Genomic DNA, 25536 nt, shown 5'->3' with positions numbered 1-25536 from the left:
ACTGCTTACCTTCGGCCAGCGAGGGGCAGTTGTGTGCGCGGGTCCGCTTCTCTCAGCTTGAGCTTCCTTCCAGCTCCGGTGCGCCTATTTCCAGCGACTTTCTATACGAGCTTCTTTGAGCGGTTTGCTGAGTTTGGCCGAACCTATCTTCATTAGGCGATCAATGTCCCTGTTCCTGTCCTGGTCCCTGTTCTGTTAGCCTGTCCCTGTTCCTGTTGTTCATGTCCCTGTTTGTTTTTTTCATGTCCCTGTTCGTTTTCTTCAGGTCCCTGTTCGGGTGCCATTTGTGGCGTAACGACCACACGGGCACCAGGGTTCTTTTAGGATCAGTAACTGCTACTACTTTATTGATGACAGAACTTCATCATATCGTGTTGCATCCCATATTGAGGACAGGCTCCCTTCTTACACCATTCGCCCCACAGCAGTCCTTTTCCACTAACCATTCATTGGTCAAACAACTTTGCCCGGCAACCAGCAAACCGCCAGCAACTTCCATGCCTTAACGGCAGGGAGAACAAGCAACCCCAGACGGCATGGCTCTCCTGAATCACCCTTCTTTGTTCCCTCTAAACTCTTTACATTCCTGATGGCCTCATCGTTAAGAGTCCGATGTTATCACCAACCATGGGGCTTGTCGACCCCCACGGCCACACTCCCACATCTCCCCCTTCTTTATTAACATCAACCATCTTCTTGACACGAATTATTACTCCACATATCACAATCGCCAGCGGGCGGCTGCGGCGGCTTCGCGCTGGGGGGCCGCGGGGAGCCCCCGCACACGGCGGCTGCGGACACCTGGCCTGCGGCAGCAAGAGCGCCCCGAGGCCGAGCCGGGGGCCCGCGGAGACCCGGGCCCTGCCGCCCCCGGGCTGGGGCGGAGCCACGGCCGCTCGGCGCCCTCCGGCCGGGGGGAGGCGCTGCGGCCGCCGCCTCCCCGTGTCCATGGTGAGGGCCATGGCGGAGCCGCTGTGGAGCGCCGAGGCTGGCGGCGCCGTGTACCGCTCCCGCGACCCCGTGCGCAACCTGCGCCTCCGGTGAGCGCCCGGCCCGGCGCGGCCCGGCCCGGCCCGGCCCCCGGGGTTGCTCCCTCTCACTCTTCCTCCCTGTCCCCCCCAGGGTCCGCATCCAGCGGGTCACGGCCGCCGGGCCCCTCCCGGCGCAGGCCTCGCCGCCGCCGCCGCCGCTGTCCGCACCGCGCGGCCCCGAGCTCCTGGCGCTGGCCGCCCGCGCCTCACCGGGTAAGTGGGGAGCCCCGCGGGGCGGCGCTCCCGGGCGCTGCCGGTGGTGACCGACCCCCCCACCGCAGGTGCCCGGCGGCCCCCGGACGAGGAAGAGGAGGCCGAGGTGGGGTGGCAGGAGAAGCTCTTCAGCCAGGTAGGTGCGCGGCGGCGGTTTCTCCGCGCTGTACCGACCGACGGCTCCCCTGTGTCCCGCCGCCGCCCCCATGTCGGGGCGAGCGGGGCCCCAGCAGGGGGACAGCTTTCAGGCAGATGTAGAGAGCGATGAGGTCTCTCCTCAGCCTTTTCTTCTCCAGACTAAACGGCCCCAGTTCCCTCAGCCGCTCCTCATGCGCCCTGTTTTCTGGTCCCATTGCAAGCTCTGTTGCTCTTCTCTGGATGTGTTCCAGCAACCCAGTATCCTTCTTGTAGTGGTCTTACCAGTGTAGGGGACTATCCCCTTGTTCTACTCGGTGATCTTGAAGGTCTTTTCTCCCTAGTCCTGATGGCTATGCTGTTTCTGATGCAGGCCAGGCTGCTGTTAGCCCCCTTGGCCACCTGGGCACACCGCCAGCCCCCCCAGGTCCTTTGCAGCCACCCTTCTTCAAGCCTGTATTGCTGCACTGGGTTGTTGTGACCCTGGTGCAGCACTTAGGTGTCTCCACTAATCTCGGCTGAAAAACTTTGGCCCTTGTCATAAGTGAGACCACGCAATTTTCTGGTCTATCAAAACTATTTTATTAATTAAGTAAGCAGGCACAAGCAAAACAGCGCTGGGCGGCCAGGGAGTCTCCGCTCCGCCACGGCACGCAACTTCCCTTTTTTTCGCGTCACTGTTTTATAGCATCCAAGTTCCGGCTTGTCAAGACCTGTTGAATCTCTTGAGGCTGCGCAGTCCATTGTTGGGGGTCGTCGCTCCTCTCTCAGTGTTCACGCGTTGTGCTCGTGCTCAGGAAAGGGGGTAGTGAAGCGGCAAACAGGATGCCTTGCGACCACAGAGTCTTTATTTCATCAAGGATGTTTGCCCAGCACCCCCTTCCCCACTATCTACTTTCTTAATCCTCCCCCTTAACAAGGCCATAAATTGTGAAACCTTATCTTCTCAGCAAATTCTCTGCATTCCTTTTAGAGACAATGAACAAACACCCGCTAATTTATCACAGCCCTGAGCTTGCTGATGAAATGCAGCTTTTACATTTTACCTGTGGTGTTCTCAGTTTGAGGTAGATCTTTATCAAAATGAGTCAGCCTGTCAAACTCACCTGGACCGACAGTACCACGAGGAGATCCTGAAACTGGAGAAGGCTGGGGGTCGGAAGAACTATCGCATCTTCACCTACACTGATCATGACCGATTCACCAACCTAGAGGAGGTACCAGCTTTTTGTTTTGCATAATCTGTACAGCAGTATCTGTCAACAACAGTAGGCCCACTGCAGAGGGAATGTTTGTCATTTCTTGGCCATGGAGAAGCAAGCCACATATCTTGGGAGCAGGAGAACATACTGCTTCTGCAGGCAGCTTAACCTGGCATCCCAGACCCAGGATGAGGTCTCCCTGTTTCAGTGCAGTGGGCAGGGACAGGTTGAAGGGACTTGGCGTTGTTAGAAAAACGCTGGCTTGTTACCAACCAAGGTGAGAAGTCTGGACACAGAATACAGAATTACAAGGCACAGGTTTATTCATGTGCACGGGGTGACTCATGCACAATGCTTTCTAGCAGTCTTGAATCATGCTGTCTTGATGGCCCAAGGATGGGAAGAGACCCCTTTATCTTGTTTACTGTTCAGCCTCACTGGCAGGAAATTGTGAGGGGCAGCATGACCCTGCCTGGAAAACTGGGGACATTTAGATGGATGATTCATAATGTAGCTGAGTGAAACTTAAAACAGCTTCTGATCCAGTCATTCCTGGATTGATCTTGTAATAGCTGTGACCCCAAATGTGGGGTGTGAGGTTACAAGCATATTTTAGAGGGGCTTAGGGTGCTAGGATCTTGATTGTCTGCAGTTTTGCTTCTTTGATCATCCAAGTAGCAGAATAGCAAAGTACTTATCCCCAAGGTTGGACTGTCTCTGGACCTTGTGATGAGCAGGTGTCTTTTAGTTTGCATACTGTATGAACAAGAAATTCCACTCATGAGCATAAAATGCAAACTAATATATATACATACACACCGTATGCATACCAATAAAGTTACCACACATTCCTACTACAAGGACCGATCAGTAAAATAGTTAGGGAGGGAAACTTTCATCACATCTGCACATAACTTGCTGGATGGAGTTCAGCTCTGCTTTTCCACAGGAGCAGTGAATCAACTACAGTCTTTTAGCAGTTTGTCAATGCCCGTGTGTGTGTAAATACCTGTTCTGTTCTCCAGGAGTGGAGATGTGTTTGAGAAAGAAGTCCTGCTGTATTTAGGCTGGTTCTATTCTGTTTCTCTCCTCCAGCACTGCCAGAAGGTAACTGACTCAGATCATGAGGTGCCGTCATATCTGGCAGAGAGGATGGCCAATGTGAGGAGGAGAAGACAAGACCGTAAGCCAATGTGAGTGCAAACTGCGGTTGGAGCTTGCTAATGCAGGTTTCCAGAGCAGCCTGGTCCATGGAGGTTGGTGGCTTGAGCTGTGTTGCACTCAGAATCTGGCAGTTTGACTCCTCATCATGGGAGAGTTCATTGCTGGCTACCACAGTGAGTTCTGTTGACAATAAGTTGTACTTGTGTTGTTGACAGAGAAGCGAATTCTCTGAAGTCAAAAATCATCACCTGGGAGCCCTCAGAAGAATTTATAAAGAACAATCATGTGATTAACACTCCTGTTCAGACTATGTACATCATGGGGGACTTGGGACCTTATGGGAAGTAAGTAAAATCCCCAAATGATCTTAATTTCCCAGAAACAAACCCATCTCCTCTCCTTACTCAAATCCGTTTCTCTCAGTAGTTAAGGGGAGGGAATTCAAAGAGCTCAGTAACTCAAGCTGCTGTTTTCTCTCTGCTTCTTTGGAGGTATGGAATGTATTCCTCCAAAAGGCTTCTTAAACTAATGTAGGGAAGTATCGGTATGTTTATTCCCTTCTGTACCTCCATGTGCCTTTACCAGCTCTGCTGTTCCGGAGCAAGAAAGTGTCCATGTGCTCTATTTAGACTGTCTCTGTGTTTCTTGATGTCTTCCATTAGGCTTGGTCAAAGGGAATATGAACATGTTCTTTGTACAATCAAGGTGGATGGCAATGGGGTGATCACAGTGAAGCCTGACTTTACTGGCACCAAAGGAGCCTACTGGTGAGCGGGACAGGGCTGGTACCATGTTTGGGACTGGTATGGAGGGCTGAAATTGCTGTCTCCTGATTACCCCTTAGGCTGTGAGTCTGCACTTAAATTGAGGGCTATTATTTAGGTTTATTCCAAAGGTTTCTAAGACAGGGCTATTGTTTCCTTGTGCTTGGTGTCACTGTGCGTATGATGTGTGGGGCTTTGGAGCCAGTCCCTAGGGATACAGGTTACGTGTACAATGGACAAAAGCAAGTCTATCTGAGTTATTGATGCCGTCAGGCACTCAGGAATGAGGAGAGGACCGTTAGTGACATTTTGTTTCTGTTCAGGCCTTGATGAGGGGGATTGGTGTGTTATGATGGCGCAGCTGATAATATTGCTGGGTCTGTTTTCTGCATAATGGGGTTTTCCCCATGCATTTTGGGGTTCTGCAGGATTGAGCTGGATAGACAGAAGCGAGAGCTGTGGAAATACACCATTGAGAATGCATCCGTCCAAGTGCAGCAAGAGGAGGAGGAACGTGAGCAGCGTGTGTTCAGAGATGTAAGGACTGACCTCTACTGGTTATATTGGCTAGTCGTCCTGATTTGACCAAGGGAATAAAGACCTTCACGTAGACATAATCGTTAGTTCTACCAAATGAATGTCACTGGCAGTGAGTTTCATCATGTTCAGTGATATAAGAACTCCAATAAATACTCCCTGACTGCTTCATTCCTTAAACTAGGTTGAGGGCCTTGTCTATCTGCCACTGGTAAATTTGTGTTGGCTATTGACTGTAGTTGATACGTGTAGTAAGAGCTAATGCGAGAAACCACCAATAGTGTCACCTGCCAGTGGTTTTCCTTCCCTTTCAAGCAGTGGGCAAACGCTTTCATTGGGTTTCCTCTTGCTGCCTGTATACTTCCTGAATGATTTCTCATTACCCCTAATGTTCCAGGATACTTGAGATACTCTTTTTGTGCCTCGACCTTTTTTCTTTGTCTTTTTGCCTGTGGCAGTCTATAAAGATACTTAGTCTGTTTTCATTTTTACTTTTAATTTGTACAGTTCCTTATTGGTTTTGTGGCCAATTAGGAAATCCTGATCTAGATACACTAATCTCCCATTATGTCATTTAAGAACTGCTGATTCTTTGGAGCTTCTTTTTACTTCGTATTGACCTTTGATGAGGTTTCTTCTGAAGCTGGAGTTTCATGCAGTGCTAGCAGTTATGCATCTTTTGTTCTATTAAATTCTTTTATTCTCTGTATCTACTGTAAAAGCAAAAAACTGTTAGTTGAGCCTGTCAACAGTTTAAGTTGGTTTTAAGTTACATATCCATTACAATTTTTGCAGTAATATAAGTAAAAATCTATAATCAAAAAGACACTCTAATCCACTTGTTCTGTGTTTTCAGCTGTACGGTCGGCACAAGGAGTACCTCAGTGGTCTTGTAGGCTCAGAATTTGAGATGGTGAGTACCAGCGGCACTCAGCAGGGACCTGGAGCCCTGTGGCCTTTGCACGCTGTTCACCTGGTTCACATGGCTGCCATCTGTACCAGTCTCCAAAGATTGTGTCATTCTGGGGGTGTGTTGGCAGCTTTTACCTCATGGCCTCCTACTGAAAATTGGGTTGAAAGGGTATGATTGCAATGGATAAGGGGCCTGCGAAGGTCCAACATGCATCTGTCAGACCTGTAGCAGAGCATGCTGAACGCTACAGTCTCAATGAGACTGCATCCATTGTTTGAAGGTCTTTGACTGTAATAAGACAGAAAGAGGATTTATATCTTTTGGGATAGGGATTGCTGTTAACTTCTTGAATATCAAATCTATGTCCCACTTTGTTCAAGTAAACAGCCCCTCCCAACCTTCAAACTCACTAAATTTTTCTTTTCTCACGCACAGTTTTCCTGCTCACTAAGTTACCTAGGCTGCAATTTTTTTTTTTTTTTTTGCTAAAGTCTTGTTTGCCAAAGTGGGAAAGTTGTTGTACTCTTTCCTGCGGTTAGTTAAGCTAAGTGTTTTTCAGTTTGTCGTATGGATTTTTGGCTTTGTTATTTCAGTTGTTGTTGTTTTTTTTTTTCATACTCTTGAGCAAATGCAAGAACACTACAGGAGAACCAGGACTATGATTTTATGATTTCTGCAAGTGACTTCTCACTACGTTTTTATATCCATCTAGAAATCTGTAGAAGATCTGCTTTACAGAGTAGTGAATTCCCGCAGTACAGGAATTTGGTCTTAGTAGGGAGCCTCTATCCAGAGGGACTGCTGACTTCTGGAAGAGATGAGAGGTTGATACAAGAAGTGATGACTTCTCCCTGACCAGCAAAGTGAAGCATTCAAGTACAAATGTCTGTAGGACATCCATGTGAGACCCTGCTAGGGGGGAACTGAATGAGGTTCCACCAGCGGTCGCTGAGCCCTTTATCTGCTTGTTTCTACAGACTCTTCCTGGTACATTGCGTCTTTTTGTGAATGGAGAAGTAGGTGAGTCCTCATTATGAACAGTAACTGTAGGGGCAAGTCTGGGTGTGCTGGGATGGCTGAACCAATAATCTAAAGATTATTGGTTCGCAACCTGGTCTAGAGTAGGTGATTCTCTCCCTAAAATTCTTTACTTACTCCCTCTTCTCCACTGCTTTTGCAGACTAACCCCTCAAGTGGCATTTACTGATTGGAGGTTTATAAATACTGCAGCTTTTCTAGGAAGACAGGGTTCTGAATAAAGGACAACAGATAGGGGAATTAACAGACATTATAGCAATTTTATAGAATTGTAGAATTTTGTGATCTCTCTAATCTGGTTAGTTATATGAGGATAGGCTAGTCTTGAGAAAGTCTTCTTTGAGGTCTTATTCTTTATACTTAAGAGACCCTGCCTTTTCCCAGCTTCTAGCAGTAACTGGTTGTGCTGAGGTTATTTGTGATGCCTCTCCCAAAAGTCTACAGTGCGTAATGGAGGAGTTAGTGTGGAAGCGAGCTGCTGAAATTCATTCTCTCTTCTCAGTTTCAGCTCAAGGCTATGAGTATGACAACCTCTATGTTCATTTCTTCCTGGAGCTGCCTGACCGTGAGTATTCATGCTTCCAGCCGTATCACAATGATTTAAGGAATAAAGCATGCTTAAGCTGGTCAGTCAGATCAGCTCTGCTAAAAGTTAGTAAAAGGTAATGTAGGGTCTGAGATCTAAATAGAAGTCTTCAGAGCTAAAAGTGCAGAACTCGGTGGTTTGAACTAAACTGACATGTTTGAGTATGTCAGCATCTTCCCCTCTTGTCCATTCCAAATTTGGCTGGATTTGGTCCATGGACTTCTTAACCAGAGGTGATCGTGTCCAGCAAACTACCCCAGGTTCATTACTGATGCTGCAGAGAAGAGCCTTCCTGTCTCTTCTGCCTCAGCAATGACCTTGTCTGATTTCGCTGCCCAGCATTGTGTTTTCATGTTTTGCGTTGACACTAATGTATTCAGTTTTGACTGATAAATAAGGTTCCCAACACTAACATGCACATCCTACTATGTGTTTAATCCCCCTGAAGCTATGGCCCTGGCTCCCTTCTGGTTATACCCTGATATTTGCCTGAGGAGATGCTGCTTTTGCTTCTATGTACGTTTCGATAAGGTTCTACCATTGTCCAAAGGTGGAGTTGGTGCTCTCATACGTCCAGGGTGTTCTGGAGAGCACCTGGAACAAGATGGAGCAGGATGCACCTGGGGAAATTCAGTGTGGGGGAACATCTGGGTCTGACTTTCTCCTTTGAGCTGCTCTGGTATATGAATCATTCCTCTCACCCAAAGTATTCACCCCTGTGCTCACGTTCTCTTCTCCCAGACTGGTCAAGCCCCGCATTCCAGCAGCTATCAGGAGTGACACAGACCTGCACCACCAAGACAGTGGGCTGGGTAAGGACGCTTTCAGACCTGCAGAGCAGAGTTTGAACAGTCATTCTCTGAAGTGAAATGTATAACAAGTTACAGATTTATTCAACAAAGATTCTGGCACGATAGCTCCTTTCAAAAGCAGAGCATATTTGGAATCCTCCTCATTGTTGTTATACTTGACGTTTTTCATGGTTCCACTGTATTCAAATAAAACGTCAGAGCAGTTTCTGGAACCTTACTTTTTCCTTCCTTCTGGCTGATTGCCCTTGGATCTTTGATTTTTGTGTTCTCAAATGCTCAGAGTTAATGGAGAATTGTTCTGGCTTGCCTAAGACTGGAGTGCACACAGTCTCAAAACTGATTTCTCAGAATCAACCTTTCGTCCAGCTCCTCTCTGAGAGACAGTAAAATCTGAATTTTATAAACTTTTAATGTATTAATGTAATCAAATTTTAATGTATTTTTATGTATTTTATGTGAACTGATTTGCATATTAAAATCATTATCATACAACATTTTGGTAGGACTGTTGTTTGAGGTATTTTGCTTGGCTCCTGTATAGACTGTGGCATTCTGTAATAGTTATGCAAATAGCTGAATGATCATTTGAGGTGTTTTGCTCTTTTTCATTATTTTGATTATTTTTTTTATTTTAGCCTGTTCTATCAACGTGGCAGTGGGGATTGTGTGCAGATCCATCGTGCAGTCAAGTGTTTCTTAGTGCGATGTGATTGATCTTGTCTGGACATAATTAGTTCTCTACCATTATTTCTTTTCTCCCTGCTTTCTGTACCCCCTGTGATACCAGTGATGGAACTGTCTTCTCCAGGAATCTGATTTCTGCCCCATTCCTTTTCTAGGATGATGTGGCGTACTTCTGCTACCCCTTCACTTTGGAGATGTTTTTCTCCCAAGAAAATGAATCAGAAGGTATGTCTCCTTGTTTCTCTGAAATATAAAGCTCTGACATCTCTTGGTTGCGGGGTAGGCATCATGCTGTTTGGCGTGTTGATGGTCCCTTGCCAAGGTGAAAGGACAGCTCTAAACAAAGGGAATCACAGAATCATAAAACTATAGAATCATAGAATATCCCTAGCTGGAAGTGGCCCACAAGGACTGTATTGTCCAACTCCACACAGGACCACCCAAAAATCAGACTATTTCTGACAGCATTGTCCAAATGCTTCTTGAACTCCAGCAGGCTTGGTGCTGTGACCACTTCAGGGAAATGTTGCTCAATCAGAAGATGTTCACCCCAGCACCGCGTAACCTCGGGACACATACTAAATTTGCCCTCCCCAGCAATGCGTTAGTATTTGTATGTATTCATTGACGTTGCTCTGCTTCCAGGTTATAGTCAGCTTCAGCTTCAGCCATATGCAAAACTACTTGGGTCTTAGCTTGTCTGTCTCAAAATGCCTGGCATGCTGGTCTGCATTGCCGTGCACGTTGTACTGCACAGAGCAGTGGAAGAAATGGGCCTATTTTTGTCCACAGCTAAAACTACGTACTGAATCTTAAGTTAGTAGACACACTCAGTGACCTGTATAATCTTTGTATTGCCTATGTCACTTTGAAATTTCCATCCCTATTTTAAGCTGGATCTCTCTGCTGCCTTTTCCTACCGCTTCACTGCGTTGCCACTGTTTCCTCACCAACCTCTCTGCTCTTTGTTTCGCAATCACCAGGGACAGGTTTACAGCATGCCTGCCACTTGAATCCAGTGTATGCATTGGATTTGAGAATTCAACCAACACTTTGGATTGGAGTATTCAACATTAACAAACTTTCAGCCTGGGATAAATACGATGAGTTTGTTTCACCATGGGGAAAATAAATGAACGCTTGGAGGAATGTAGGACAATCCAAGTTAATAATCCCCCAACAATGATGAGAAAGGTCAGAGATAAAAAGGTTCCCATGTTTTGCATCAATTGTTTGCAGACGAGTGTCTTGTCTGCACAAATGATAGAGAAACCAGTTTGGACTTCTTGTCAGAGACTCATCAAAACAAAGAATTTTCCCAAATTTGTAGCATCTTACCAATAATTCTGTTTTCATTCTCAAGTCTGAGGGTTCAGCTTTTATAGGGGAAAATAATCACCCATACATCTAGGTCTGTCATTTTAGGAGAAATACAGAAAGGGCTCTTTGCTAGTGGAGTTAGTCATTTAGTATTTTTTTCCCCTCTGTGATAATCTCTCTCTACAGCTTTTAAAAAGTTGTAATCTGCTCCCTTTCCTTGCAGACTGTCTCCCTCAATGGCCTGTTCTCTACTTTGAGGTTCTGTCCCTTGATTTCTGGCAGAGATACCGTGTTGAAGGGTATGGTTCCTTGGTGCTGCCAGCATCTCCAGGTAAAACATCCTTGGGACATTATGTTAAGTGTCTAGGGAAATGAGAGTTAAGTGGTTCTCTTGGGCATGGGTGCATCCCGTCCTGGCGTTGCTTCACCTTTGCATACTGAAGGGAATAGCTAGCTGTCTGTGAGGCAGCAAAGAGAGATTTGATGTATCATGCACTGTTATGCCTTGTTGAGAAGCATCACATGTTGCTGTCCTTTCTCCTTCAGTGGTTCCTTTGCAAAATTGCATGTTATGATACTTTTGTGTAGTGCTGCATTCCCATCTTTATACTAGCAATAGGCCCCCTTTGTCCCAGATGGAATCTGAGGCTCACAACTAGTCTGACATTCTCATGTAGTAATAAGTAGATGTTTCTCGTAGGCAAGGGTAATTTCAATGCTGTCTGTGTGACTGGGGCTTGCTTATTGGGAAGACACTAGGAATCAGTAGGTATCCATCTACTGTGATGACCTCTGTGACTTTACATTGTTGGTCATAGCTGCTAAATTGTTCTGTTGTCTAAATCGTCCTGTCCTGTGGTCAGGTCTCCACATACTCACCATCCCTACCTGGCGCCCTGTGGAGCTGGGGACTGTTGCTGAACTGAGGAGATTTTTCATTGGTGGATCTCCTGAGTTAGAGGACATGACCTATGTCAGGATACCAGCAACCTTCAAGGTAGGCTCAACTGCAGGACATTGCTCTTGCTGGGAAAAGGTGGATTATGCTCTTGGAACTGCAGAATCATAGATTATCCCAAGTTGGAAGGGACCCACGAGGATCACTGAGTCCAACTCCTGGCTCCACACAGAACTAGTGAAAATTAAGCCATATGTCTGAGAGCCTTGTGCAAGCACTTCTGGACCTCCGGCAGCTTTGGTGCCGTGACCGCTTCCATGGGGAGCCTGTTCCAGTGCCTGACAAGCCTCCTGGGGAAGAACCTTTTCCTGACAGCTCCTGTCTGAGCCTCTAGGCCTTTCACCATGTCTGTTGCCCTTCTTTGGGACATCTCTAAGGCTGATGTCCTTCTTCTCTTGTGGCTTCCCAAGTGGCACACAGCCCTCAAGGTGAGGCTGCACCGGTGCAGAGTGGAGTGGGACAAGCACTCCCCTTGACTGGCTAGCTCTGCTGTGCTTACCACAGCCCAGGATACGCTTGGCCCTTTTGGCTGCCAGGGCACACTGCTGACTCAGGTTCCACTTGTCGTTGACCGTAACCCCCAGATCCCTTTGCATAGGGCTGATCTCCAGCCTCTCATTCACAGTCTGTACGTATATCCAGGGCTGCCCCATCCCAGGTGCAGAATCTGGCGTTTCTTGACTTCAGATGTCTGTGGACAGTTTGGACTGGAGTTGAACAGATAATCTGGTGGTCATGTCCCTCTGACTAAAGAAATGGATCCCCTTTGATACTTGTGAGCAAGACAAGAATGGGCAAACCCTGAGATAGAGCTCTCTGCCTTTTGAGGTGTGTGTAACCTAGAGCTAAGTGGTTGTACGTGGACCAAAGTCTTGCCTTGCCACTGCTTGTGCTGTCCTTGTCTGAAAAGTGTCTGTCAGGTCACCATTTTTTTTTTTTTTTTTACCAAGTATAGACATCTTCATGTGTTTTTGTAAGGAACATGGGCTGTACTGCACCTGGAAGTGAGTTGCCTGCAGTGATAAGCTGATGGGTGTGAAGCAGGCAGAAGTTCCACATTCTTAAGAAAGCTGCAGAGGTGCTTGCTGGTGTAATGAGCAAGTTAGTCTTAAGTGGCTTCGAGTGAGAGTAAGCAGCTGAAACCTTCCTTCAGCACTGCACTATCAGCTTGCTAGTGTTTACGTCCTACTCTCAGCACAGCCTGGTACTATCTGCCCTTCTCTCCTGCCTCACTTTCTGTGTGCAGCAGGACTGGAAGAGACTCTGTGCCTGCAGGAGTGCATGCTTCTGGTGGGGCATGCTCATTTTTGCCAGGGTCAGCCTGCTGCAACAGGTTGCAGGCTGCTGTTATGAGAACTTTTGCTGTCTTTGCAGGGAGAGCGTCTGAGCCGCTTTGGTTTTCGCACAGAGACAACAGGGAATGTCACGTTCCGGCTTTACTGCCTGCAGCAATCTAAGTGAGTGCTGCAGTGATTGCAAGCTCCATCTTGACAGCAGTGTTCTTCCAGCCCTGACTTCAAACTGTACTTCTGTGCAGAGCCTTTCTGGAAACCAGTGCCTCGAGGCATCGCATGCAGAGTGTACTGGACCGGCTTGGAGGCTTCAGCCAGCAGAGCTCTGTCTACAATGTTTTGGGTAGGGCTTTTAGTCTCATTCTGCCTGGGGAGCCTCGGGCTCACTTTTGCCCCCTTTTTACAGAGTGGGCAGAGAGAATCCATTGCTGTGGGGTTGATTGTCCCCCACTGTGAGCTCTCTTGAGTCTGAGTCCATAGCAGAGGTTAAATGTTCTGACCTGAAATCGCCGGAAACTTGAGGAGGCGTCAGCCCTCAGCAGGCAGGAGGGATAGTCACTCCATGAGGGCAAAGCCTAGGCTGGGTTGCCTGGTCTTTTCTGGCACAAAACATAGCTTGTGGCTGTGGTGCACAGGCTCTGTCTCTGATTCCATTATGCGCAGAGCAAAGACAGGGCTGGAAGTGAAGAGAGCAGCAAGATCCAGGTGCTTTGTTGGTGGTACTTATTGAGACTCCTGTTCTGAGAGAGATGATGTTCACTGGGCAGACTCATCCGTCCTCTTCTCTGAGGCTGTCTGATGCATTCTGACTTGCTGTCACCTGCTGTGTTGCAGAGGCTTTCCAGAGGGCACGGCGCCGGATGCAGGAAGCACGTGAGAGCCTTCCCCAAGACCTCATCAGCACCTCTGTCTCCACTGTGCACCAGACACAAGAACCGTGATTGACCACCTCCACTGCCTCTAGCCTGGGAGCACTTAGCATCTTCTCTCTGATACAAGCTTCCCTGGTTCAGGAGGAGTCCCAAGGCCAGTGCCTGCAAGCTTTTTGAATCCCTTCTTTTGCAGCTTTCTCTGGATGGGGGCAAGAGTCTGCCTCACATCTAGATCCAGAGTCTTTGTGTTTCCATAGGTATCTGTGGAAGGCACCCTGTTTTTTCAAGGCGTTTTGTTACCAGGCCCTAACGGTACAGCCAATTGTTCACATTTCTGATGAGCAGACTAAAATGGGACATGGGACCTGTGAAACCTTTAACACCTTTTCAAGTATTGAATAGTAAGTGATTAGAAAACATTTCAAGTCTACTTGACTTGGTAAATTTACTTTTCTTCTTAAAGAAGAGGTTACTGTTGAAGGCAAGGCATGAATATTGTTTGGTATTTAATTAAATGAATAGTTGACTTCTTGAGAAATGCTGATAGTTGTTGTCAGCACTTGTAGCTATAGGTCAATCTTCAGTAAAATGAGTCTGTCCAACTGTGTTTTTAAGATTTATTCATTTCTAGAGAGAGAGGTCTCTGCCACCTGTAATGTATGAAATCAAAGCAAAGTGATGTATGACAGATTCAGAACTGGAGGAAAGGGTTACATTCTGTATTTCTTTGTGTCTGAAATTTCTGGCTCTTGTGTCTCTGTATCAATTAGCAGAAGGACTTTGAGAATACAACTGACAACACGCAGTCCCTTTAGCTCATAGCAGAACTTTGGCTGGAGCTGGACAGTTTGCAGACAATGAGAGCAGATTGTAATGTTTGCACAAGAGCTGAACTTTGAACTGTTCAAGCTATTCTTTTTAGCTGTGGTTCATTGTATCATCTCTGCTTGCAATTCATTGCTTTGCTTGTTTTTTACCCAGGTTCTTCTCCTGTTCTTTTCTCAGCCTATTTCATTCCCCTATTTTTGTTCCTCTCTTAAATCCATGGGAGCGAAGCTACCTGCAGACTGACAGTGCTGCATAGATTTGTACACGAGTCACATCTCCACATGTTCTTCTACTCTGCTCCTGACAGAAGGGATAGGAAGAAAAATCTCAGGCTGAGATCATGGATGTATCTGTAAAGGTAGAATTCACAGGCAGAATAAGAAATAGGAACTGGCTTTCCTCTGCATGTTCCTCACTAGCAGGGGATGTGAGACTCATGGTTGCAGCCATGTGTGTGACTGTTAGAACATCCCACTCCTTCCTCATGCTCCGTTGGTATCCTCACCTCATGCTTTCCATTTTGATCTTGTATCAGCCTTCACTAGGAAAACCAAACTCCCCGGTTTGTTCGTCTTTGGTTTTTGTCATAATTCCTGGCAGAATCGTCTGGCAACTTGAAATGTACCTGGTAATTTCACTTACAAAAGAGGACTTTTGCTCATCTACCTCGCCTGCTACCCCTGCTTTTTCATGGAAGAAACTGCCAGAATGTATTACATAGCTTGGCCTATTAAGCAGAGCAGTGTCCTTGGCCTAGAGCTGGCTGATGGGTCTTGTGCATGAGTCAGATCTCCATTTACGCTTTTTGGTGTGATGTGGCAGATAAGGCATTATAGTTGTGAAGGCAAACACCCAGTTCTGTAATAGCAGAATCAAGGCTTGTCTGGGTGTATGCGCTATCACAGTCTTTAATGATATGGTCACATTTCACAGAGATTGATTCACTCAGTGCCCAGGATGAAAAGTGTTCAAGGAATTTGTAGCCGCTCACCTTCTTTTATTTATTTTTTTAATCACAGTTCACTTCATGACTCTGTATGTTTACTGCATGTTCATTGCATGTTTGTAAGCAATACTTAATTTCCTTTAGGGTGTTTCTATTGTGCTTATCACTAATAGCTGAATCTCATGTATCTGAAGCATGTTTCAGGATTGAGTTACAAGGTAAGAGAATATGCATGTTAGCAGTTAAGTAATAAAACACTTATTTGAGTGAGATGATGCTGAAGGCTGATCCTGAGAGAATGGGCTCTTCTAATTGGGTGACCACTTCCCCATCTTGTGCTTGTTGCTCAGAGTGTTTATATGGCAGGATTTGGTGGGTTGAATGTTAAGGTTACACAGAGATACAGTAAGGTTTACATAATGATACTAGTTTTGATAGTTAAAACTCTGACTAGTATAAAATTTTACAGAAACTCGAGAGCAAAATTTAATAATAAAAATCAGTTATAACCAAAGAAATATTCTTCGGAAGCAACACATAGTTAGCAGTGTTTCACCTTCATACTTGCAGCCTCCTTGGCCTGACAGAACAAACTGACTGATGCTTGTAAAAAAGCCTTCAGCAAGTCTTCTTTGAATATGCCCTTTTATAAATGAAATTATATAATTTCCATATACATGTATCTGTATGAAAATATCACTGATCTTTTAAACAAAACTGACACCTGGTGCAGGGTTTGTTCTCTGAGTTTGCCGAGATGCCTGGCCAGTTGGAATGGGGGTTGTGCATACACCAGGTGTGCACGGATTAAATAACAGATAGTAAATGGGGATAGATGGGAAGAAGGGGAGGTCAGTGTTTTTCCTCCAATGGTGAAGGTTTTCCCAGAGGAGTCTCCCTAGAGTTTTCAATGGAGGGGCACCTCTGCAGTGACATTGAGTTGAAACTCAACAGGAGAAGAGAGGGGAAGGGACAGAAGTTGTGGGCACACAAGAGCTTGGGGCAACAGAACAGCACGGTTAGTGGGACTGCCCCAGGCACTCGTGGCAGGGGAGCCTGGCAGGCTGCAGGATGCTGTGGACTGAAGACAGAGGCTGGAGGGCAGGCGGAGCAGCTGACGCAGGCTGAGCAATGCTGTGGTCTCTGCAGGTGACCTCTGTGTCCAGCAGTGAGACAGGTCTGTGCTGTCTGTGGTGCGTGGCCAGCGGTCCCCAGATCTGGTCACATCTGCTGCAGTTGGTTTCTCTTGAGCATCAATGTCTTCTGCCTACAGGACAGATTAGAGCTGTAATGTTCAGCACCAGCCAAACTTCCTCGTGGGCACCTGTTGGAGGCTGAATCCTGCAGCCTTAGCAGTGATGTGGTCTGCGTGGGGGCAGGAGCCAGCTGAGAGTCCCTGGGGGTCTACCAGGCTTTTCATTAAATAAACTACGCAAAAAAAGGGTAATTGAAGAAATGTTGGCTCGGTGGAAGAAAAGGCTGCCAGCAGCTGGCAGAGCTTGCAGGATGCACATCAGCAGCCCTTAGAAAACCCAAAATTGCAGTGTAAATAGAACAGAAAAGGCACACGTAGAAATTAGTCATTTGCGTGACTGGAGGAACAACTTTGCACAAAAGTCGGACCCCAGAAAGGGGTTTCACTCAACTGAGGAAGACTCATAACTTCAAACTACAGCCTTGCTAGCAAACCTCAAACACCCCTTTGTCTCAGCCCTGACCAACCGCTTGTGGTGGACCAGGGGCTACCGAAGTCTTCTGGTGTGGCTTGGGGGGTGGGCTGTGCTGCTCGCCTTCCCGCCCTGTTCAGCTGGAAGCCCAGTAGTAACAAGGAGCACTGCAGCAGGGAGGGGAATGTGCTGGCAGGCAGGGGATGTGCACCTCAGAGGTGCGTTTGGGAAGGACAGTGGGTTGGCATGTGAAGGGCTGTCGCCGGCTTTGGGGAAGAAGAAGCTGCAGCAGACACATCCTACAGGGATTTGTCTTGTCATTGCATGGTACGTGGGGAGGGAGAAGTATTTTTTATCTGCACTGTGGGGCTTATGTGATCTTTATTAAATGACTGCATGTTGCTTGTTGTCTCGGTATGTTTTCATTTTAGCCAGGGGCTTAAGGTATCAGATGAAAGCTTGCTGCAAGCCCTCTCCTGGCAGTGAGGTGAAGGAGTGGGCTGCTCTGCCTTCCACCCCCAGTTACCTTTTTATTATGCTTGTCTTCTTAAGGTACAGCCTGTATTCTCTAAAGTCAATATCAACATTTCAATACAAGAGTGCAGGTGAGAGTACAAAAGAGTACAAAATCACACTTCATTAGATTAATCAAAAATAAATGTATACTCATTTTCCTGTATCGAAATCATTGCTTGAGTTGGAATGAATTTCTTTTACTGCTTTGTTTCAAGCAGTTTTTTAAAGTGAACCCTAGTGCTGTGTAGACCACAGGTACTTCCGTTTCTCTCATCCGTCAAGATCTTGTTCTAAAGTAACACAGAAAATCAGAAAGTCTGTGATTGTATCAGTCCTATAATTCATTCACAATTTCTTAAACGTTGAAAAAAAAAATGACTTCCAAAACAGTTGTGAGGATGTCTGTAGTATGTGAAAGAGAAACTTTTATTTGTGTTCTTTTATATTTTCCAGGTCTTTGAGAATGTGAGGATCAGCCTTTTGGGCAGGTAGGAAAGGTGGATTTTTATGATCCGCTCTGACCTTAGAAAGCCAGAAAGGTCAAGGTGGACACTGAGATCTAGTGCAGGCAAGATCACCTTAACTTAACATCAGCCTGAGATGTTTGTCCAACCTATTCTTTAAATGAAGATGGAGATGATGGAGGCTGTCGATCATCCCTCACAGATTTTTTTTTCTCTTGTGAATTTTCTGGTGCACAGCAATTGACAGTGTCAGCTTGTGGATGAGCTGAGCAAAGCCTGTTGTGAGGCTGCTGGTGGAGGTGTGCGGAGGAGGGAGCCTGCCTTTCCTACTCAGTGGTTATTGTTTCTCTGGGGTGTTCCCATCCCAGGTTGCCAATGAGTCTGTGATACATTGTTCTCTCTGCTGTAAATCTTGTGAGCACTGTGGTGCTCTCTCATGGCTCTGAAGACGGCATTGTGAGTCTGAGAGATCAGGCAAGCTGTTGACAAAAGTGAATGGCCATTTTTCTTGCTGCTGCTGGAAGCACACTGAGTCTGGCTTGCTGGATTCTCTCTAGTTCTGTTCACAACATTTTCCACCTTAACTGTACCTGCAAGGGCTGGATTCCCTCCACGTTCCTTGGTCACCTCTCCTCCATCCTTTCTCTTCTCCGGTACCATGTACATAGATACCTGTGTTTATTCCTTTCTGGAATGAGTAGTGGCTTTAAACTAAAAGAGGGAAGATTTAGATTACACGTAAGGAAAAAAATCTTTACTCTGAGGGTGGTGAGGCACCGCAACAGGTTGCTCATAGAAGCTGTGGATGCCCCATCCCTGGAAGTGCTCAAGACCAGGCTGGACAGGGCTTTGGGCAACCTGGCCTAGTGGGAGGTGTCCCTGCCCATGGCAGGGGATTGGTACTGGAATGGTCTTTAAGGTCCCTTCCAACCCAAACCATTCTGTGATTCTATGAAGGTTTGGCTCTGCTTTGTCTTTTCTCCCAGCTACCAACCCTTGCCCTGATTATTAGCAGAAAAGCCGCTCTGACCCCTTCTTTTGCACCACTGAAGCACTTCCACCCTGTGAGAGCAGCGCTGAGCTGCTCTCACCATGACACCAGCCTCTGCCATCAGCGCCTTCCTGTGGTTCCTTGCCTTGCCTAGCGTAGATTGTGCAGAAACACTGAGACAGTGCAAGGTGTGCAGAACAGCCAGGTGATGTGGATCTGGGATGCCCTACCAGCATTGGCTAGGCAAAACAGCAACCTGGGGAGGGATCCCTCAGGGGCATAGCTCTTCTCATGTCTGGCGCAACAGATAATCACATAAACCTTCCCTCAACCTCTGCAAGTCTTAGCACAGATTCTCTCCCCTCCTTACCTCCTCTCTGTTGTTGCTGAACTCCCCCACTCCTGCCGGGCTGGGCTGGACTCTTGCCCCAAAGGCAGTGTTAAGACAGGAATCTTGCTATCATAAAAGAGGATGGCAAAACATCCTCCTGTCGCTTGGGCATGTGAGACAGTAGACAGTATTAGCTTTTCAAGTACAACTTTTTAATGACTGTTGGCATGGAGACAACTGTTTGGTGTAATCTCTGTTCAAATTCTCTCTGCTCTCCTAGCATGGGGAGTGGGAACCCGCAGCTCATTGGCTGGATCCACTTGTGACTGCAGTCCTGTGTGCCTTTCTCTGCACTGCTCCTCCCCAGGATGTCCGTGCTGGCATGGGCACACACAGGCAGCAGGGCACTGGTGTGACGCTTACAGTGCATGGGGCAGCAGGTGGTGCAGTGGCATATCTTAATCACCTCCTGCCTGCTCTTGGCCTGTGTTCTTGGCACTAAGTGAGTCTGGTTGGCTCCATCAGCGCTGCTGTGCTCAGTGGCTCCAGTCTTTACCCTCACTGAGCAGCTTTCCAGTATATTCCTTGACATACTACTTCTGGCAGCTGTTGCAGGACTTCTGTCCTTTGCCTCTGAAGACAGTAGTTGCCCTGAAGTGGCAGCAGTGACTGCAAGATGAATGAACAGCTTCAGCTGCTTTCTAAGTCTCAGCCAAGCTGCAAGTCCTGCAAGCCCCTGCTTCTGTCATGCAGACTCTGGATTTTAGTCTTGTCTGCACCTTCAGCCTTGCTCAGGGCCAACAGCTTCCTTTTCTCTGCATGCCTGCATGCTTTGGCGAGAATTTATCCTGCACCACCTTGTTGTGCACATCCAAGCTCATCACTCCCTTTGCAGTCACAATCCAGTCTCTCTCTATGGATACAAGTCCTCAGAAACAGCAAGATCAATCTTAGATCAGTCGCATACTTCAGCAGCCATCCTCCTGCAATCTCTGCTCAAAATACCGTAGTAATTTTTCATGTATGACGGGTATATGAGCTTCCTTGGGTTTCTGTGCTGCGTTTTCAGTTGCTGTCAGCTGCCTGACTCACCTGAAAGCTCTTGAATACATCAAGTGCTGCAGAAGTAGGCACTGTTAGAATTAAGGGGGTGTCTGACTTCCTTTATTGTGGTGCCTGTTGCTTGTACAAATGAAGTGCTGCTTCTTCCATTTAGTCTTTGTGTCTCCAGGGCTCTTGGGAATCCAGTCCCCCCCACGTCTGAGTCTGAATTCCTGGGGTCAGATGCTGCTCTGAGAGGGTATTTGATAGGGGTTTGTTCTGTTGTCTCGGTTCCAGTTCTCGCTGCTCAACAGAACAAGTTCCTGTAGCATTCTCTTGTGCCACAGATGGGAGAGAGCTCTGCACCTGTGGTGGCATGTAGCACTGGAGGGAGGGTGCATGGTCCGCAGCTGGCTGGAAGGGAGAGGGATCTGCAGTTTTTAGTGGAGGGAGCCCCTGCTGGGCTGCACATGGGAAAGGATGCGTAGGAGAATGGAAGGGACTTGGTTACAGAGTGGGAATATTGGCTTCTATGATTCTCTGCGGAGCTTAAGAGAGGAGGGAAATGTTTATGTGGTATCCTCTTGATGAGACTTAGCTAAAAAGGGTGCTTCATGTGGAAGCTCAAAGGCTGTCGTGGAGGAAGATGCTGAGCTGTCTTGCTAGCAGGGGTCCCTGCTCTGACATCTTGAAGCTGGTACTGAAGATCTTTCGGGCAGCAGCAAGGTGGAGAGAGCTGAGCCATGCAGTGCCATGAGATGACAGGCAAAATGAACTGTTCAGCATTAGCTCTAGCAGGGGAAAGGACTCTGCAGTGTGATGACACACAAAAGCATGGTCAGACCGATCCACGATCTCAGCTGGGACAAGCAGAGCATGGCATCCTGGCTTTTGTGAGAGGTGAGGATTGGGAGCTGGGTCTGGAAGGCTTTTGACCTGCCTCAGGGAGGAGTGAGCACAGGGCATGTGGAGTTGTCCCAGGAGCAGCCAATTCCCACAGCAGGAGGCAATGAGCTGCTAGCTGTGGGGGCGGTAGGGACAGGGAGGTGTGAGGCGTTGTGGTGAGCAGCGGAGAGCTGAGCTGCCACAGTGTGCAAGGACAGCAGGCATGGCTAGGCCGGCAAAGAGTCTGCATGCGCCAGCAGGCTGGGCTTTCTTTGCTGCGTTATGCTGGCTTTGTGTGTCCTTCCAACAGTGGGTGAGACCATCCTTCGTGTTAGAGCGATTGGCAGCAACTAGGCCTTTTGTGCCACCAGTGCATGAACACAGTGAAGTGAGACCCTGCCCTAACAAGCTGCAGCAAATCAGTGCAGTACAAAAATTTGAGAGGTGCTGTAACAGCTGATTGGTACAAGGTAACACATATAGTTAAGCCCAACACTTAAGCTCCACCAGTATGAACTTTCCTTTCAGTGAGACCCTTGTTTCTGTGCTCCCAGCTGAGGTGTCTACGATTTTTCCTTGATTTTAGAGCTCTTGAAAGGTACATGGATGTCTGGTGACCCAAAGACAGACCCAGATGCCTGTTGCACTTCTTCCTAATTGACTGAAGAACTGTTTTTGGAGCTGGTAGGCGTATGTGATAGGAGCAAGAGCTTCAAATCCTCTGAGAGAAAAGCTGGTCCCTTTACCTGCAGGAACACCTTGACCAAGACTGTCCGAGCTCTCCACAGAAGCCAATGGGCCGCAGCACACTCTGAACGACACTGGTCCTCTCTTGGAGTGATCAGGGCCCCAGTATGCATGGAGCAGATCTGCCTATGGAGGGGAGAAGGCTGCCCCTGGCAGCATGGGCTCTGGGGGATGTGAGAAGGCACCAGCGGTGTGTCACAGCACGCACACCATGCTCAGAGCTGTAAGCGGGAATCCTCAGGGTGGCTGGACAAGGTGCTGAGGATGGAGCGCTGAGATAATTGCACCAGGAGTGCTTTCGGCTGGGTGCATGTTCACTTAGAGCCCAGGTGGGAGCGAAGAGGAACCTGTGCAGCTTGGCTGCTCACATTGAACCTGTTTCATGTGCGGTCGGTGGATGAGTGAGTGGGTCTGCACTCACTGCTGCAGCTCCTCCCAGATGAGAAGGGAGCTTGTGTGGGCAAGTGTGAGCCTGGGGACTAAATTAGCATTGCTCTTCAGGGGAAGCTGCTGTCAGTAGAGACAGCTCCTTGACGGGCCTGCCCGGCCTCCCCAGGCACAGCTTGGGGGTGGAAGAGGGAGAAGACAAATGAACAAGAAGGTGGGCTCCACAGCTCCGGCCATGGGGAGGGCTCACGGGGGTGATGGCAGAGGGGGCGATTTCTCTTTTAGAAATGCACAGTGCTCTTGTCACTTGATTAAATTAAGCCTTGTTCCTGTTGAAGAGAACTCTCCCTGCTGGTAGGTTGTGTGATAAAGCTCCTCTGCATACCCACAGAGGAGCGCGGGGACCCCAAGTAACACCCTGCAGAGCTACTCTCAGGCCCCTCAGAGGGGCTGCCAGCCCATCAGAGTCTATCTCCAGGAACCCGGAGGAGCACAGTGACACAAAGGCAGGCAGGAGCCCAAACTAGGGGCTCAGGAAGGGCTACCCTCTCCAGGCCCTGCCTGCAGAGCCTCGGCCCCAGGGCTAAGGCATGAAAGCACAAAGTGTTATTTCTGCCTGGGGGCATGGAATACAGGGGAAGAGCATGTGGACATTGTACAGAACATGTTATATGATGTTTAAGAGAGGAACCAAAGGTGGGGAAAGGGGTGGATCTGGATGATGTGGAGAAGACCAAGAATGGGAAAGTAGAATATGGGGGCAAAAAAGGCTGGTTGCATGTGGACAGTTTGCTGGTCAGAATGCTTGTCTGTCTGTGTTCTATGCCAGTGATCAGCACAGTCTGTCTTATTAAACTCCATTTCTAACTTTTTTTGGGTGAGGGCTCTCTGTTCTGTGTACACATATGCGTATGGGGTGTGAGCGCAGCAGCCAGGGTCAAATGCAGCGGCGAGGGCTGGTGTGTTGGCAGTGCAGCCCCTGGGGCACATGTGCCTGTGAGCACCCATGGGGATGTGGGTGGACCTGGGTGATGGGTGGGGTGGCCCTGAAGCAGGGGCCGATGGTGAGGGTAAGTGTGAGAGCTGTCTCCGGGGGACCAGCTGTTTGTCAGGTGTGTGTGGCCAGCCGTGCACGTACGTATGCGCCGTGCATGCGTGTGCTCAGCAGGAATGCATGCTCAGCCTCACTGCTGGCTAGAGCAGGGGCATGGAGCTGCAGCAGCCTCACCACCAGCAGATGCTGGATCCAGCCCAGCTCCCTAACACCTGCTTTCTCCTGTCACTTCTCCTCCTGGGTCAGTCAGGCCTTCACCTGTGCCCCTGCCCCATGGTCAGGGCTCTGAATGTCCCCAGAGACTTGCAGAGCAGACAAGTCCTGGGACAGCCTGCTCTGTCTTGCTCCAGGCATGGAGCCGTGTTTGGGACTGGGAGCAGGGTGGGGTGAGATGGCTCACCTGACAGAGCAACACAGGTGTGATGGAGGCCCACTGTATATCTTGTCTGGTCAAAACTACCATTTTCCTAACTCAACAATCACTGTTTCTCTGGCACAGATTCCTGCCCAGCACTGGGTCCTTTCTCCCTGTTATTTATCTCATGCCCCTGGCTAAACTGCCAAACTGGCAACAGACCCAAATCCACAACACCAGGATGCGCAAAGCCCTCCTGCTAATGTCCCGGCAAGGTGCCAGGAGGGATGTAGCCAGAAACCAAGCACCTCGTCTGCCCTGCTGAGCTCCCAAGGCTCCTGGCTTGGGCGACAGGGCTGAGGGTTTTCCCGGGCCCCTACCAAAGCTGGGACAAAGCTGGCAGGAGAAGGGCTGCTGGCCAAGCCCTGCCATGGGCTCCTGAGCACCCTGCTCTCCTCCACACACCTGCAGGAGAAGCCTTGCAGGCTCTGGATGCAGCTGTGCGGAGCAGAGGCCTCACATCCCGGCAGCTCGTCAGAGGGCCCCGTGCAAAGGTCCCTTTGCCTCGTCACAGAGCCCGCTGCTAGGGGCCGGGCCCTGCCGCTCATGTCCCTGCTCCGGAGGCGCCCCACTCCGAGACGTGGAGGGGGACGGGCCGGGGGACGGGCACCGAGCTGCGCGGCCCGGGGGCTGAGCCCGGTGCCCGTGGCCACGGCGTTGGAGCCGGACGGGCCCCGCTCGGCGCCTCCGCTGGGTTTCGTCGCGGCCGCCAGAGGGCGCCGCGCCCCAGCACTGCCTCGGAGGGCTCGGCCCGGCTCGGCCCCGAGCGCCCCCAGCGGGGCCTCGCGCTGGGCGCCGGGGCTCTCGGAGGCCCCGGGGGGGTCACGTCCCCTTGTCGGAGCTGAGGGCAGCGCTGAGCGGAAGCGGGCGGCAGGGAAGAACCGCAAGAATCCAGCAAGACCGAATTCACCTGACAAAAAAAGCTGTGGTGCAACAAAAAAAAAAAAAAAAAAAAAAAGCTCGAAATGGCTGCACGGGGCACAAGCCAGTGGGCAGCGATGTGCCCCTGTTGGGGTGGTGGGAGCACTGCAGGGGACCCCTTCTGTGTCCCCCGAGCACTTGCACAGCACGTGGCTCTTGCCTGAAGAAGGCTGCAGCCCCCGAAGAGCCACCACAGGAGCAGGCCTGTGGAGAGAACTCGTGCTGGAGCAGGGGGAGAGCTGAGGGAAGAAGGGGCAGCAGAGACAAAGGGTTATGAGCTGACTGTCACCCCCATTCCCCTGCACTGCTTGGGGGAGGGAGGTCGAAGAGTCAGGAGTGCGGTTGGGGAAGTCCACCTTCCCCAAGCCAAGTCAGTTTTGCCCGTGATGGTAGTGAGCGACCTCCACAAACGTACTGCAAGCTACCAGCTTTATAACCTTCATTTCTCCCCCTGCCCCGCCAAGAAGGGGGAATAGTGCAGTTCAGGGACTGTCTGTGTGAGGTCTCTGTCATGGCACTGACTCGTGATGAGTGGACATTTCCCAGGGAACAGGCGCAGAGTTTTGCTGGGACGATAATGCCTGGCTGACATATGGCTGCTGCAACACACAGAGGCTGTTCCTGTAGCGCTGCCTTTTGCCTGGGTGCCTCTGGAGCTTCTCCCTGGCAAAGGACTGCAGGCAGGAGCAGACCCAGGCATCCTCACCGTGTGTACCCCAGCACTCTGCTCGTCCCAGGAATCCTGGGGAGCTCTGTCCCCCCTCAGGCTGCTCCAGGGCCTCCTGTTGTGCCCCGCTTGCAGAGCGAGGTGGGCGGCGGGCA

General features: G+C 49.1%; 1 protein-coding gene and 1 long non-coding RNA gene across 4 annotated transcripts; one reads left to right on the top strand and one right to left on the bottom strand.

Annotated features, from left to right (window-relative positions):
- Nucleotides 1-937: 937 nt before the first annotated feature.
- On the top strand, nt 938-14123 carry MKS1 (MKS transition zone complex subunit 1). 3 transcript variants are annotated; one of them, XM_040532483.1, is made up of 18 exons: nt 938-1040; nt 1123-1244; nt 1313-1380; nt 2441-2596; nt 3677-3774; nt 3961-4089; nt 4408-4512; nt 4938-5046; nt 5903-5959; nt 6937-6979; nt 7500-7562; nt 8325-8395; nt 9235-9304; nt 10623-10730; nt 11263-11396; nt 12732-12814; nt 12895-12992; nt 13484-14123. In XM_040532483.1, exons 1-18 carry the CDS (start codon nt 949-951, stop codon nt 13588-13590), a joined length of 1713 nt encoding a protein of 570 aa, XP_040388417.1. In that variant the 5' UTR covers nt 938-948; the 3' UTR covers nt 13591-14123. The 3 variants fall into 3 exon arrangements, with proteins under 3 accessions (XP_040388417.1, XP_040388419.1, XP_040388418.1); XM_040532485.1 differs by having other exon boundaries at nt 947-1040; nt 1123-1176; nt 1257-1380; XM_040532484.1 differs by lacking the exon at nt 10623-10730 and having other exon boundaries at nt 947-1040.
- Nucleotides 14124-14497: 374 nt separating this feature from the next.
- Nucleotides 14498-25479, bottom strand: LOC121057802. The gene is made up of 2 exons (XR_005813962.1): nt 24114-25479; nt 14498-20556 (listed from the first exon to the last, which is right to left on the bottom strand). It is a non-coding gene; the product is annotated as an uncharacterized LOC121057802 (long non-coding RNA).
- Between the last annotated feature and the right edge of the window lie 57 nt (nt 25480-25536).

Source organism: Cygnus olor, chromosome 20, assembly GCF_009769625.2.
Source record: "Cygnus olor isolate bCygOlo1 chromosome 20, bCygOlo1.pri.v2, whole genome shotgun sequence".
NCBI lineage: Eukaryota > Metazoa > Chordata > Aves > Anseriformes > Anatidae > Cygnus > Cygnus olor.
The sequence above is the reverse complement of the archived record's forward strand: the minus strand, read 5'-3'. Positions and strand labels throughout refer to the sequence as shown.

What these genes read in the sequence shown, in the direction of transcription:
- MKS1 (XM_040532483.1), top strand. Translation starts at nt 949, where the DNA reads ATGGTGAGGGCCATGGCGGAGCCGCTGTGGAGCGCCGAGGCTGGCGGC. An exon ending in GTGCGCAACCTGCGCCTCCG is followed by an intron (nt 1,041 to 1,122) that starts GTGAGCGCCCGG and finishes TGTCCCCCCCAG; the next exon opens with GGTCCGCATCCAGCGGGTCA. An exon ending in AGACAAGACCGTAAGCCAAT is followed by an intron (nt 3,775 to 3,960) that starts GTGAGTGCAAAC and finishes TGTTGTTGACAG; the next exon opens with AGAAGCGAATTCTCTGAAGT.